Genomic DNA, 15,197 nt, shown 5'->3' on the forward strand with positions numbered 1-15,197 from the left:
CCCAGGTAATTTTTGTATTTTAGTAGAGATAGGGTTTCACCATGTTGCCCTGGCTGGCCTTAAACTCCTGAGTTCAGCCAATCTGCCGCTGTGGCCTCCCAAAGTGCTAGGGTTACAGGCGTGAGCCACCACGCTCTTTTTATCCTTATTTTTATCCTTTTTTTTCCTTATTCTATAAGCTTTTATCCTTATTCTATAAGCTTTTTCTATTAAAAAATTTAATTTTTTTTCTAATTTTTAAGCTTTTTTATTAAAAAATAAAAACACAAACACACAGTAGCCTAGGCCTACATGGGGTCAGGATCATCAATATCACTGTCTTCCGCCTCCACATTTTGTCCCAGTGTAAAGTCTTCGGGGGTATTAACACACATGGAGCTGTCATCCCCTACGATAACAATGCCTTCTTCTGGATTCCTCCTGAAGGACCCGCCTGAGCCTGTTTTATGGTTAACCTTTTTTTTTAAATAAGTAGAAAGAGTACTCTAAAATAATAGAAAGTATAGTAAATACATAACAGTAACAGTCACTTATCAAGTATTATATACTATGTATAATTGCATGTGCTGTGCTTTATTTTATTTTACTTTATTTTATTTTTTGAGATGGAGTCTTGCTCTGTCACCCAGGCTGGAGTGCAGTGGTGTAATATCAGCTCACTGCAACCTCTGCCTCCTGGGTTGAAATGATTCTTCTCCTGTCTCATCCTCCTGAGTAGCTGGGACTACAGGCACCCGCCACCACGCCTGACTAATTTTTGTTTTTTTAGTAGAGATGGGGTTTGACCATATTGGTCAGGCTGGTCTCGAATTCCTGGATCCACCTTCCTCAGCCTCCCAAAGTGTTAGGATTACAGGCGTAAGCCACCATGCCCGGCCTAGCATGTGCTGTGTTTTTATACAACTGATAGCACAGTAAGTGTGTTTATATCAGCATCACCAGAAACACATGAGTAATGAGTTGTGCTAGAACATCATAATGACTATGATGTCACTAGACCATAGGGATTTTTCAGCTCCATTGTAATCTTATGGGACCACCATTGTGTATATGGTCTGTCATTGACCGAACCATCATTTTACGGTACATGACTGTATAACTTTCTCCATAGACAAGCATAAGGAAACCCAGCTGAATGGGAAAGCTAAATGGCGGGGAATTGCATAAGACAGCTCCCAGATGACATTTTAACCTAATGCTTGTGTCATCAGCAGAGCAGCTTATCGGGGACTGGCATGGGAAGGAGTTTGTAACCCATTCTGTGGGATAGAGATTCAACACACTCACGTTACCTCAGGCTGTTTCTTCATCTAAAAAACAGGATGAATAATACCCACCTCATGGGATAGCTGCAAGAATTGACATGTGACAATGCCTAGCCCAGTTCCCTGTTTCATAGTGAATGCTCAAGAAATGTTAGCTCGCTTACCACACTATTGTCAACCCCCATTGCCCATCACCACTATTGTAGGAGTTACGGTGCTTTCTAAAGAGGAGGAAGGCCGGGCACGGTGGCTCAGCCTGTAATCCCAGCACTTTGGGAAACTGAGGCGGGCAGATCACTTGCAGTCAGGAGTTCGAGACCAGCCTGGCCAACATAGCAAAACCCTGTCTGTACTAAAAAATGCAAAAATTAGGCTGGGCACGGTGGCTTATGCCTGTAATCCCAGCACTTTGGGAGGCCAAGGTGGGCAGATCACCTGAAGTCAGGAGTTTGAAACCTGCCTGGCCAACATGGTGAAACCCTGTCTCTACTAAAAAAAAATGCCAAAGGCTGGGCGCAGTGGCTCATGCCTGTAATCCCAGCACTTTGGGAAGCCAAGGCAGGCAAATAACGAGGTCAGGAGTTCGAGACCAGCCTGGCCAACATGGTGAAACCCCGTCTCTACTAAAAATACAAAAAAATTAGCCGGGCATAGTGGTGGGCGCCTGTAATCCCAGCTACTTGGGAGGCTGAGGCAGGAGAATCGCTTGAACCTGGGAGGCGGAGGTTGCAGTGAGCTGAGATCACACCACTGCACTCCAGCCCAGCTGACAGTGCGAGACTCATCTCAAAAACAACAACAACAACAACAAAACCCAAAAAATTAGCCGGCCATGGTGGCACACGCCTATAGTCCCAGCTACTTGGGAGCCTGAGGCAGGAGAATTGCTTGACCCAGGAGGAGGAGGTTACAGTGAGCCAAGATTATGCCACTGCACTCCAGCCTGGACGACAGAGTGAGACTCCATCTCAAAAAAAAAAAAAAAAATTAGCTGGGCATGGTGGCACATGCCTGTAATTCCAGCTACTTGGATCGTGCCACTGCATTCCAGCCTCAAAAAAAAAAAAAAAAAAAAGAGGCGGCAGTGCTCGCTTTGGCAGCACATCAACTAAAGAGGAGGCATATGTGAGTGATTGTTTACTATTTTTGGAATGAGAGTTGTGTGAGAAAATAGAAATATAATAAATGAAGTCCTCATCTAACTTTAGCTATTATAGTCTTCAGTGCCCCTTAGAGGTTGGGGGTCCTTTCTTCAGATCATTATGTTGCTCTCATTCCCCATTATTGCTCCTGGAAATTACAAACAGACACAGAGTGAAACATCACTTTTTATTTCTTCTGAGTATCTACATTCAATTGCTTTGGCTAAATTAACAAAAAACACTCAAGTACATGTGGTTTTTGGTGACAAGTTCTCTAAGACAGTGTGGGAAATGACCTAAATATGCACAGGCAAGGCTCAGTCTCCAGAAGGGTGGGCAGGGGTAGGTAGGGGCTATCTGATCCCCAAGGCAATGAAGTCTTAGAGCTGAAGCCCAGCTCCTCCTTTTTAAGAGGAAATGACAACCCAAAGCCTTCTGCATTTGTTTGAGATCCTAGCTTGTGGCCCTGTCAGATCCAGAAACCAGGCATCCTGATTCCCTGTCCACTGCCCCCAGCCTGAAGCCCTTCATCCTTCCTCTTAGCACCCTCTCAGGGGAACAGGGGCCTAGGTATGTTTACAAAAGTCCAGAATGGGTCAGTATTTGGGGGAAATAGAGATTTGAAGGTTTTAATTCCTCATATAATAGAGCAATTCAGTTCTGTCTAATCATAGGGTATTATTGTTCCAGACTCGGTTAAGAATTTGCCAGAGAACAGAAACTCCCAGCTGAAAATTTGTGCATTGCTCAGCTGTATCTTCTAATCGGCATGCCAGCATTTCCTACTAGAGCTCAGCATCTGAGCTGCATTATTTACTCATGTAAGTGCTTAGGATGGGTGATGGATAGGAAATATAGGAAATGGAAGGACACAGGGCAAAGGTCATACAGGAGCACTAAATGGGGATGGGGTAACTTGCTAAGTATAAAGTTAAGACCTACATTAAGACCACTTCTATGCACATGTTCAGTTAGAGGATTCAATGGATACACCAGGCACCTATGGCTGGAGTCTCCTTGGCACGAGTGCCCCATCCGAGGCACAGCTGCACTTCTGCACCCTCATGTTAGGCAGGCTGACCACTTGGGGCCTGGTCCTGCCTCCCTCCTTGATGCTGACGATCATGGGCAGCGAGGCAGTCTCCGAGGCGATGCACTGTCGTGGCCCCAGAAATGGCCACTTGACGGCCAGGGCCTCCGGGGGCTGCTGGCAGGTGCCCACACACTCATAAGCCAGGAAACCCGGGGGCTCCAGCACCCAGTTATCGGCCCACTTCATCCCCTGCAGGTCAATGTACATCTCCTGGCGGCAGCAACGGGTGCCCTCGGTCACTGGTGCTTCAGGGTCACAGTCGCCCTGAGCTCTGTGTGGGCAAGGAGAGCAGGGTCAGAGGTCAGCTGGGAAGGCTGAGGTCAGAAGGCCTGGGGCACAGCTTAGTGGACACCTGGGAGGGAGATTTATGATCCAGCTCTCACTGTTTTAAAAGCTGGACATTTGTGAGAAGATGAATGAATAAACATATCTGAAACATAAAGGATTAAATCAGCTACTATTAATGAAAGGTCTCCTAGCAGGCCGGACACTGAACTAGGTACTTCACATGTATTATCTCAGGTGATGTCTGCATTTCATCCTCAGGTAGGTTCCAACATTATCCCCATTCCACCTGAGGCCACTGACACTCAGAGGTGTTCGGTGACGTGCCAGAGGACGTGCAGCCAGTGGAAGGCAGAGCTAGATGGAGGCCAGGCCGACTGGTTCCAAAGCCTCTTCTAACCACTGTGCTATGCAGCCCCCATCTGCTCCAGAGAGCTAACTTGTCCATAAGGAAAGAATTCACCAAAGCAGGAGGGAAGCTCATCTCCCCTAGTAACCGCTAAAGCTAGGATTTTTCAAAAATTTAATCACGAAGAAGGATAAAGTGGAAGTAGGTGATTACAATCATGTGTATATGGAGTCAATGGCAACATAAAAATCCATTGAAAATTATCAAAGATAAATAAAATGAATAATACAATTTCTGTTTTTTTTTTTTTTGAGACAGGGTTTCGGTCTTGTTGCCCAGGCTAGAGTGCAATGTTGCGATCTTGGCTCACTGCACCCACCGCCTCCCGGGTTCAAGCGATTCTTCTGCTGCAGCCTCCCAAGTAGCTGGGATTACAGGCGCGGGCCACCACGCCCAGCTAATTTTTGTATTTTCAGTAGAGACGGGGTTTCACCATGTTGGCCAGGCTGGTCTGGAACTCCTGACCTGGTGATCCACCCACCTTGGCCTCCCAAGGTGCTAGGATTACAGGCCTGAGCCACCACGCCTGGCCAATAAAACAATTTCTACCATTAGAAACCCTGACATGCAGTGGGCAATCGCTGGCATCCTGGGACAGTCTGCACCACGCTCCCCCCCAACCCCTCGTCCACCGCCACCATCCGGTACCCCAGACAGTCCTGGGGACGGTGGTCTGGACCACCCAGTGGTTGCTTGTCTCTGGTCTGCACAGTCCGGCACCTACCCATAGTCCCTGAGGTCCAGCGTGTGCAGTTCCAGCTGGGGCTCCCCAAGCCCGGCCGGCGCCCCCTGCGAGGCAAAGCGGACCAACTTGTGGGCGCCGGACGCCAGCGGGCCCAGGTGCTCCCTCTGCACCGACACTTGTAGCATCAGAGGAGGCCGGGGCCGGCTTAGCTGCTGCCAGAAGTTCACGGCCTCAGTCACGTCGAAGACCTTCCAGCCGCTCTCGTGGACGGACACCAGCCTGAGACACGACACGGAGACCCAGCGCCGCGTGAGGGCGGGGACTGGGATTGGCCCGGAGGACCCCGCTCCGCCCGCCGCGTCCCCGCCCCCAAGCCAGGCCGAGCAGCCCCCTTCCCCTGCCCTGCGCGCCCGCGCGACCCCCACCTGGAGTCGATGAGAGAAGTGCGGTTGGAGCCGTCGTCGCGGACGCGCAGCCACTCGACGGTCACCCGGGCCCGGGCGCTGCGCGGGGACAGCCGCCCGTGCCTGTGCAGCGCGGCCTTGGGGACCGGCTCCTGGAAGAGCCGCAGTACGGCCTGCACCAGCTCGCTGTTGGGCGGCAGCCGCTGCTCCATGCCGAACACCAGCAGGTGGGTGCTGGCCTCCGACGCCAGGAACCTGCCGGCCACCTCTGGGGACAAAAGCAGGGTCAGCAGGGCCTCCCCGGACTCCAGGGGATCTCTGAGGATGGCAGGGACAATGAGCTGGCAGCCAGGCCAGGAGACATCGTCCCTGTTCTATCTCTGGGGCAAGCCCAGTTTTAAAATCTCCCTTGGATCTGGGCCTTGTTTAGTAACAGTTTACATCCAGCAGGCAGGGGCGACTGTGGGACCCCGGGCTAGCAAGTTTGCCTCAGCTGAGATGCTAGGAGCAGAATCCTCACCCAGGTGCCCGGCCTTGGGTCTAGTTCTGGGCACTGAGGAGCTAGGGAGGTGAGAGGCTGAGGGAGGATTCAGGCCCAGCTGCACCCCTGACAGCCAGGTATAACCCAGGTAGTCTACTTAGGTATTTTTCAGTTATCCAAACATGCTTCTATCCACAAGAACTCACTTTGATGTTCACAGTGCTGGGAGATGGCTAAGACATAGTCATACCCCTGTTCCAGATGAGCACATGGTGGAGAGAGGATATTAAAGCCATTTACTTAAAGTTAGGTTCAGACCAGAGTGGCAGTGTGAAAACAGACCCCGGGAGTACAGCTGCACCAAGTTCCTTGAGGCACACACTCACCCGCTCCCCCAGCTCTACTTTTTCTCCTCTACCCTCCCCTTCTCTGATGCCTTGGTTTTTCCAACAGGTCTAGCCTGGTGCACCTCCCCTGGGCTAGAGGGGGGCCCTCAGTGCACAGCTGGAGACCCTGGGCCCAGGCCTGGCCCCTCCTCACTGCTCCTTGGACCGTGGCCCTCACACAGCGTCCCACAGAGTCCTAAAAGGCCAGGAGCCCTTTGACACCACCAAAGTGGGCACAACCGGCCTGTCCCTGACCATGGGACCGGGGGCAGCAGGGAGGGAGGGCCTCACCTCGGAAGCTGTGGCTGAACCTCTTCCCGCGGGAGCGGTCCCCATGGCTGCGCCGCAGCAGGGCCACATACTGGGCCCTCACGTGGGCGGGGATGACCAGCTCCTCCATGTCGACCCTGTCAGGTACAGGCACCTCGCTGAGCTGCAGCTGCTGCAGCAGGCTGCCCAGGAGCTGCTCCCCAGTCATGGCCACCCCTGGGCCGGCCAGGGGCAGCACCCAGAGTGCCCAGCAGAGCCACAGGGGCCGCATGGTGCTGCTCTGGAGGAGCAGGAGGCAGAGTGGAGCTGTCCTCTAAGGAGACTGAAGGAGGGTCTTAGGCAGCTGGGCGTGCTGAGAGCCAGGCTGGGCCAGCTTTATAGCTGGCCCTGGGCTGGCCTGGGGTGAAGGGAAAAGGGAGGGAGGGAGGGAAGGAGGTCACACCCCTGGGACCTCCTGGGAGCTCACAGCCAGACAGGTCCCTGAGTCTGGAGGAGGGGGCTGTCTCGAAAGAACAGGGCTGTCTGGATGCCACCCAGGCCTGGGGCCTGTGATTGTGCTGTCAGCAGCGTGACAATATTTTTAGTGCTTGTTTAATTTTCCTGGCCTTACCCCAGCCCCGTTCTATGAAAAAGTTAGTCTATTCTGTGTAAAAGAAAGTCCTGCTAGCCAGCTGCTTAAATCTCTTTAAGTCTCTTCTGGAGGCTGGGCTGGGTCCAGGTTTGCAAATCATAAAGGAAGGGCGGGAAGGATTCTGCCTTCCTGCTGGTTTGGACCACGTTCACAGAAGCCCCTTGGTCATCTCTCTCCAACCCACACTCCTTGCACACCCCCTGCCTCTCCCCGCACCAGGGGTCCCTCAGGGTTGTCTCACCATCCCTGCCCTCCCCGCATGACAGAGGATGCTAGACACTGTCAGGACACAAATCTGGCAGCTCTACTGTTTTTGGGAGTCCCAGGAACAGCAATTTCAGCAAGTGCCTTTGCAGTCACATGACCACAGCACAGGAGTCCCCCCTTCAGACAGCAGAATTATTCTGGGGTGTGCTCTCCCCAGTGAGCTGGCTGGCCGGTTCGTGCCACCAGCACTCAGCTGGAGCCCAGGGCTTTTAGTAGTGTGTGTGTTGGGGGAGTGTTTAGCATCAGAGAAGGGGGAGGGATAAAAATAACACTGATAATAATCATAATGGACACAGACGAGGGACAGGAACCTAGAAAGCAGAGGCCAGAGCTGCCCAGAGGCATGGCCTGTTCAAAGCTATAGGTACTGGTGGCAGATTGAGGTGGGATCCCCCCTGTGTCTCCTCAGACACACATTTTAGACTGGCTGCGTTCACATATGAGACCTGCCATCTGCCAACTGTTTGACCTGCTAGCAAGTTAGTTAACTTCTCAGTGCCTCAGTTTCCTCATCTACAGAAAGAGGGTGATGATCATGAGGTCTTCCTCACAGGGTTAGTGTGAAGATTAAATGCATTAGTACATGCAGGATGTTTCACTAGACACTAACACCAGTGTCTAGTGATAGTGACAGGTAAACACTCTGTAAGGGTTTGCCATCATTATTATCTGTCTAAATTCTGCAATCACAGGGTCGTGGCCTTTTTTTTTTGAGACGAAGCCTCGCTCTGTCACCCCGGCTAGAGTGCAGTGGCGTGATCTAGGCTCGCTGCAACCTCTGCCTCCTGGGTTCAAGTGATTCTCCTGCCTCAGCCTCCCAAGTAGCTGGGACTACAGGTGCATGCCACGCCTGGCTAATTTTTTGTATTTTTAGTAAAGACTGGGTTTCACCGTGTTAGCCAGAATGGTCTCAATCTCCTGACCTGGTGACCTGCCTGCCTTGGCCTCCCAAAGTGCTGGGATTACAGGCATGAACCACTGTGCCCGGCCAGGTCGTGGCTTTTTATAAAACTATCAACAATAATAATAGCACACATTTCCTGAGTGCTTACTATGTGCCAGTTATTGTTCTAAGCTCTGAATGTGTATTCACACAGCCCTTAGGAGGCAGATGTCAGTTTCAGGTGCCTCTTGCAGATGCAACATCAGAGTACTGCCTGGGGAAGTGACCTGCTCCCAAACCTCAATGAAGGGCTTGGGAGCTAAATGGAGTGTCTGTCTCTGTAGGCATCTCCTCCTGGCACTGGCATAGGGGATTTGAGGATGTGCAGGGGGAAGCTCTTCCCAAAACTCCACAGCCTCACTTGCCCATGTTCTGTTGCATGCAAGGTGAGTAAGGATGCTGGAGGAGGACCAGGACCCTGGGCCGAGGGGGCTGGCGGGCAAGGGGCATCCCCCTTCACCTTCTAAGTGGGGGCACTCTGGCCCCTTTGTGGGAATGCTGTGTCACTGATAGGTCTCTCCATGTCATCCCCCTGCTTCTGTCCTTAAACATTTCAGGCAGAGGAAGAGGGAATCTTCTGTTGCTCGAAGCTGGAATTTCTTTTGGATGAAAGCCCAGGGACTTCATGCCACCATATATATATACATATGCATTTGCTTATGTATATGTATATGGAAGTCTCATATTTGAACCCAGCCAGTCTAAAATGTGTGTTTGAGGAGGCGGCGAGGGGGGGCTCCCACCTCAATCTGCCCCCAGTACCTGTGGCTTTGGACAGGCCATGCCTCTAGGCAGCTCTGGCCTCTGCTTTCTAGGTTTCTGTCTCTTGTTCTGTGTCTGGAAATGACCTGGGCTCCAGCTGAGGGCTGGTGGCAGGAGCCAGTCCACCAGCTAACTGGGGAGAGCACACCGCAGAACTATTCTACTGTCTGAAGGGGCTTTTAGTAGTGTGTGTGTTGGGGGAGTGTTTAGCATCAGAGAAGGGGGAGGGATAAGAATAACACTGATAATAATCATAATGGGCTGAGTGTGGTGTGACTCACACCTGTAATCTCAGCACTCTGGGAGGCCAAGGCAGGAGGATCACTTGAGGCCAGGAGTTCGAGACCAGCCTGGATAACATAGCAAGACCCCATCTCTACAGATAAGCATAAATAATAACCACAATGGCTAATAGTGCTTGTGGGCCAATAAATATAAAACATTCTGAATGTTTTATATTTATTGTTAACTCTTTATTCTCACCATAACTTGAGGAGGAAGTTGCCATTATTATTTCCATTTTATAGATGAAGAAACTGAGCATAAAACTGTTGTCTGACTAGCCCAAGGTCATACAGATAGTAGGTGCTAGAGCTCAGGGTATCTGAAGAGAAGGAACAGGGATTTGGTCACATGTGTCCACAAGCCAAGGTAAGAGGAAATACAGAAATCCTAACAGCTGACCCCAGGGTGGGAAAAGGAGACCCTTGGGGTCATAGAATCATGCATGACCTCAGCTGCTTCTCTGTTTCCCTTTCCTTTTCTCTCCCATCTGTATTTCCATGGGATTTGTGTAATTCTCAAGGTGGAATTCAAATCCCATCTTGGCACTCATCTCCCATAGTTGGAACATCCCGTGAAATATAAATTCCCACCACTGTTTCCGGTCCAAACAGGACCTCCTGTTCTCTCTGTGACAAGCGTAGCTTTCTTCAAAAGAGAAGCTGTTGCCTTCCTTTGCAAGTGATTAACAGGGGAAGGACTTACTTGGTGCAAACATTTGGGTCTTAAGTCAGGCCAAAAGGTGCAGAAGTGTCACATTTACAGGCAAGCCAGGACCTGTGGGCCTCAGTCTCTGGAAGCTGTTCTGGGCTGGTGTTTCATAAATATGCAATAGTTCACTACCCTTGCCGCTGGGCGACAGGAAGCCCTGTGGCTTATCACTAGTGCCAAGGATATAACACCCAAGCTGTCCTTGCATGCCACTACCCCCTCCCCAAAAACCCAACATGTAGACCCACTGGGAGCTCCCTGAGGCTGGATGCTCACAATGAGACCTCGCAGGCCCCCGTTCTGGTTCAGCAGGGACCTGCTGTTCCAGGGCTGAGGGAGGCCAGGCCCCTGGTGCTGCTGCTTCTCTGACCTGCAGATGCCCATGCGAGGTTCTCTTCCAGCTAGGAAACACCATAGGGCTGAGAACCTCTGGAATTCCCCGGGGGTTCAGGAGCTCCTTCTATACCTGGGGTAACAGACCAGCTAAATGGAAACCTCATTTCCAGAGAAGATAGTAAAGTGAGTAAAGTGGAGGGACCCCCCACACACACCTTCTTGATTCCCTGCCTCCTCCAGATGTCTCGCTGATATTTCTGCATCGGCCTCTCAGCACAGGACCCTCAACGGGAAGTGAAACTACACAGTCAATATCCAGCCTCTCTAAAAGGACCGATCCTGCCTGCAGGGATGGGTGTTTGGGACGTAGTGCTCAGGGTGGCCCTGGGGGCTGCTGGTAGCCTAGGCAAGTGGTCCACGATTGGGAAACTGAGATCCCTTCCTGATGTTGGGGACCTCCCTTAGGTGGAGAAGCCTGGGAACATTTAGCACCAATGGAGGGGTTTGTCCAGCCAGGCGACTTACCCTCTTTATTTCACCTGCTGGTTTATAGAATCAGAGAGAGCTTAGTGCTGAAATCGGCTATCCAGGTCATGCTCCTGCCCCCGTGTTTTAGAAACAAGAAAACTGAGGCTTAGAGAGATGATAACTTCCCCAAACACACACAGTCGATGATCGATGATCAATACCCCCATAAAGTCAGGTCTTCCCACTCCCAGACCAAACTTCTTTCCACGCCCTCAAACTATTTCCAGTGCCCAGTCCTGCCCTGACCCCCTGAAGTCAGTAGGGTCATCTGTCAGCCCCAGGCAAGCTGGGGACTCAGTCAACCTAGGGTCGTGGCTGGGTAGGGGGCAGGGAGGCGTGAGAAACAGACAAACAGACAAAGGCCAAATCCCCCAGACTCCTGAGGCCCAAGATACAGGCCTGGGTCCTAAATGTGGATTCCCAGCAACCTGAAGAGTTTTGTTAGGGAAATAAAATAATTGGGCAATTAGCTAGCGGCCAAAAGAAGAGCTCAAATGTGGATTAGGAAACTTTTTACAATGGGCTGATTAGTTGTCAGGAGGGAGGGCAGCCACCCTTTGTCATGCAGCGGAAGGAGCTGGGACTCTAAGGGTCTGAGTGGAGAGTCTGGCTGTGGGGTCAGGTCAGGCTTGAAAAATTGTAAAACAGCCTCTTCTGTCCTGGTGGGAGGGAAGGTGTTTGGAGAACAGGGAATACTACTAAACCAAGCTGTCTCAATCAAAGATTACAGCAGTGGAAAAAATGCAGACTGTTTGTGAACCTGTATTGTTAGGGGTTTTAAGATGTTGTGATGACTTTTTTTTTTTTTTTTTTTTTTTTTTGGGAGATGTTATGTTGCGGATGCTCTCGGTGTAATTGTGAGGATGTGGGTGCTTTGCACTGCCAGCTGTTTTGTTGGTGTACAAATCCGTTAGGACTGAGACACTTAGGACCAAAGTCTTCTCCAACCCAGATGACCTTCAGATAAGCCAAACTTCTCTGCTTGCTCTGACCTCTCTGGACCACTCCTGTCTCCCTAATCTGGTGTTATCCGGCCCAGCCGTCCCACCTGCCCTGCTTGGCCATCATGGAGCCACGAGGCAAGCTGGCCCTGAGCTTTCCTCACCTCCTCTCAGCCCCAGACAGCTTTTCCACAACCCACTGCTCCAGCGCCTCCCACCTTCCACCAGGTCTGGGGTTGTTCATGGGGGAGTTTCTGGGAGTAGTGATTTCTGTCCAGAATCACCTGAGAAACCTGTGTAAATACAGATTCCTGGACCCCAACTCAGGCCTCCTGAATGGACTTTGCTGTTCCCCTGTGCCCTGATTTCACCTGGGGACACATCTTCAACCACCTCCCTTCCCTCGGATACACAGTTCTCCTGACCTCACAGGATTCCCTCGGCCTTTCTTTAGGATCACCCTGTTCTAGATGGAAAATGTTAAAGACTTTGCTGGGGGCAGTGTCCAGGAATCTGAGTGTTCTATGCACATTAAGATTCTATGCGCATTAGGTTTGAGAAGCAGGGGAGGGTGAGGATAGGTTGGGGCCAATAGAAGGCAAAGAGGCTGCCGGAGAATTCAGGTGAGAAGAACCCCATCATTCCATTAAACTTATAACCTGGCCCTTCTGGATGATTCCTCCACGTCCTGATTGCCAGTGATGAGAGAAAAGAACACAAATGGGAAAAAACTAGAAAAACATTTTTTCTTCAGGTATTTTCTGGACTTTCTCAGAAAATTTGAGAGTAAGAACAGGTGAACAGAGAGGTTTCTTTTCTCTCTCTCTAAATACCCTGAACATAATCATGTTATATGCAAATTCAACATTAAAACATTTATTGATTCATTTATTTCTTTGAGACAGAGTCTCACTCTGTTGCCCAGGCAGGAGTGCAGTGGTGCGATCTCAGCTCACTGCAACTTCCACCTCCCGGGTTCAAGTGATTCTCCTGCCTCAGCCTCCCAAGTAGCTGGGACTACAGGAGCCCACAAATATGCCAGCTAATTTTTGTATTTTTAGTAGAAGTGAGGTTTCATCATGTTGGCCAGGCTGGTCTCCAACTCCTGACCTCAAATGATCCACCCACCCTGGCCTCCCAAAATGCTGGGATTATAGGCATGAGCCACCGCACTTGGCCTCAGCATCATAATGTTTAATACTCCAAAGTTAACAGTATGTAGGTCAATAGATCTATCAAACTGTAATTATTTCCATTTTCCTCTAAATTTTTGTTTCTTCTCCACCCCCCCTGCCTCCCTCTCCTGCGAAAAACCCTTTTGAGTCTTTCCCACAGCTTCAATACTTCTGGAAATTTCTCCTACAAAACCCCCGACATAGGAGGCAGGAGACCAAGGTGCTGATTCTGACCCATGCCTGCCTGGGAACACTTAGCCTGCCATTTCCATGCCCATGCAGAGCAGTTCCTATCTTGCCCCGATCAGAAGCCACTACCATGACTCCCCACATCACAGACAGAAGTTTCTCCTCCTTAGTTTACCTGGAAGCTCTTCTCCAGGTCCCACCCTGGCTTTCCAACCCGCACGTCCTGCCCGTGCCACTGCCCTCCGCCGCCAGCATTCTGGGGCCCTGAATGGTCATCTCTTTGCTCATTCTTTTTCCCATGCCTGCGTGCCCTTCATCTCTTCTTTACCTTTGAAATCATGGCTCATCTGGCAAGCGTCGGCATAACACTCATTTTCTTCATGAAAATCCTCCTGTCATGTTCTGACCACTCCCGCCTCTCACTGCCTTGCTCATCGCTGTGTCCTCCGGGTGCACCTTGGTCCCTCATGAACACAGTGGGATGACACCTTCTCCTGGCATCGTGGAGAGATGTGCCCAGGTGCTCCCACACAGCACGGGCTCAGCAAAGGGATTCCCTCTTGCTCCATCCTGTAATTAAGATGAGCACAGTGCCTAGAAAATAATTGGTGCTCAAATGCTATTTGCTGAAAGAAAGAAAAAGAGAGAGAGAATAGATGGATTATACCTTTTTTTGCTAAGAAATTTAAAATGGAAAATGTGAGACATGAGATTTTAGTCCACATTAAGGCCAGTATTCTTTAAGGAAACTGGTAACCAACAAACACAACTTTAAAGTTGAAAAAACAGACTGGGTGTGATTGCTCAATGCCTGTAATCCCAGACCTTTGGGAGACTGAGTCTGGAAGACTGCTTGAGTCCAGGAGTTTGAGACCAGCCTGGGCAACATACTGAGACCCCATCTCTACAAAAAAAATTAAAAATTAGCCATGTGTAGTGGCATGCACCTGTGGTCCCAGCAACTCAGGAGGCTGAGGCAGGAGGATGCTTTGAGCCCAGGAGGCAGAGACTGCAGTGAGCCAAGATCGTACCACTGCACTCCAGGCTGGATGACAGAGTGAGACCCTGTCTAAAAAAAAAAAAAAAAAAGAAAAAGAAAAGAAAAAAGAAAAAAAAAATACAGTGAAGATGGTGAGAAGTGTCTCTCCTATTCTGACAAAGCAGCACTGTATCTTGTATGCACTTCCAGGACAGTCTAAGCTTGCCAAAGCCCAGGTGTGTGATAACACTGTGTATGCAGTAACATTGTTCCCCTATGCCCTGATTTCATCTGGGGACACATCTTCAACCACCTCCCTTCCCTCGGAGATACAGTTCTCCTGACCTCACAGGATTCCCTTGGCCTTTCTTTAGGATCACCCTCTTCTAGGTGGAAAATATTAAAGACTCGGATGGTATCATGTCTTCTAGGCTGTGGGTAGTGAGTCCATGAAGCAGAGGGAGTGTTCTCACCAGCCCAGGGAAGAGGATCCGTGGGGGCTGTGGTATTGATAATGAGGGTCGTTACCCTGTTCCCTAATCTCCAGAGTGTGGCTGATAAGCAGGGAGGGAGGATTTGCACATTCTGACAGATAATTGGAAAGGTGGGTCAAGTAAACAAAATTCAGAATAATGAATATGGAGTCATTTGGGAATCCCTGGGATAAGCCCTGTCACGCTGGGGCAGATCCTTTTCTTGGAACCTTCAGCATGTTATCAACAGCTAAGCCCTGCAGCTGTCATGGAGAGGAAACGAGCTTTTGCCATCCACACTGGTGAGAAGCTACTGGCGTGTTTGACCCCCTTCCTGCACGTTCATTAGGGAATGTGACACTCCAGCCACCAAGCGGCCCTGACACCTCCTAGAAACACTTTTTGCTTCCTCTGCAATGCAACCCTAAGCTATCCCTTCAGCATTTGGCCTGCCTCTTGGTTTTGGAGCCCTGAGAGGTTCCTGGTGGGAGCTGATGAGTTTTCCAAAGAACCTTTTGGGTGGGTAGGGGTGTGTGAGTGTGTGTGTGTGTGTGTGTGTG

At 50.4% G+C, this 15,197-nt stretch overlaps 1 protein-coding gene across 3 annotated transcripts in view; it reads right to left on the bottom strand.

The window, feature by feature from the left end:
• Positions 1 to 2,577: 2,577 nt before the first annotated feature.
• The window catches only part of LEFTY2 (left-right determination factor 2), a 21,402-nt gene continuing 8,782 nt past the window's right edge, over positions 2,578 to 15,197 (bottom strand). Inside the window, exons 1-5 of one of the 3 annotated variants that reach the window (XM_011997962.1) lie at positions 6,442 to 7,032; positions 5,523 to 5,551; positions 5,305 to 5,420; positions 4,919 to 5,158; positions 2,578 to 3,771 (exon numbers count right to left, since the gene is read on the bottom strand). In XM_011997962.1, coding sequence (XP_011853352.1) covers positions 3,408 to 3,771; positions 4,919 to 5,158; positions 5,305 to 5,420; positions 5,523 to 5,551; positions 6,442 to 6,691 — 999 coding nt within the window. In that variant the 5' untranslated portion in view covers positions 6,692 to 7,032 and the 3' untranslated portion in view covers positions 2,578 to 3,407. Of the gene's footprint in view, positions 3,772 to 4,918; positions 5,159 to 5,304; positions 5,552 to 6,441; positions 7,033 to 15,197 lie in introns of those variants that run through there. The other 2 variants (XM_011997961.1, XM_011997960.1) reach the window with 2 other exon arrangements.

The sequence above is a fragment of the Mandrillus leucophaeus genome, unplaced genomic scaffold (assembly GCF_000951045.1).
Source record: "Mandrillus leucophaeus isolate KB7577 unplaced genomic scaffold, Mleu.le_1.0 Scaffold550, whole genome shotgun sequence".
NCBI classification, from domain to species: Eukaryota; Metazoa; Chordata; class Mammalia; order Primates; family Cercopithecidae; genus Mandrillus; species Mandrillus leucophaeus.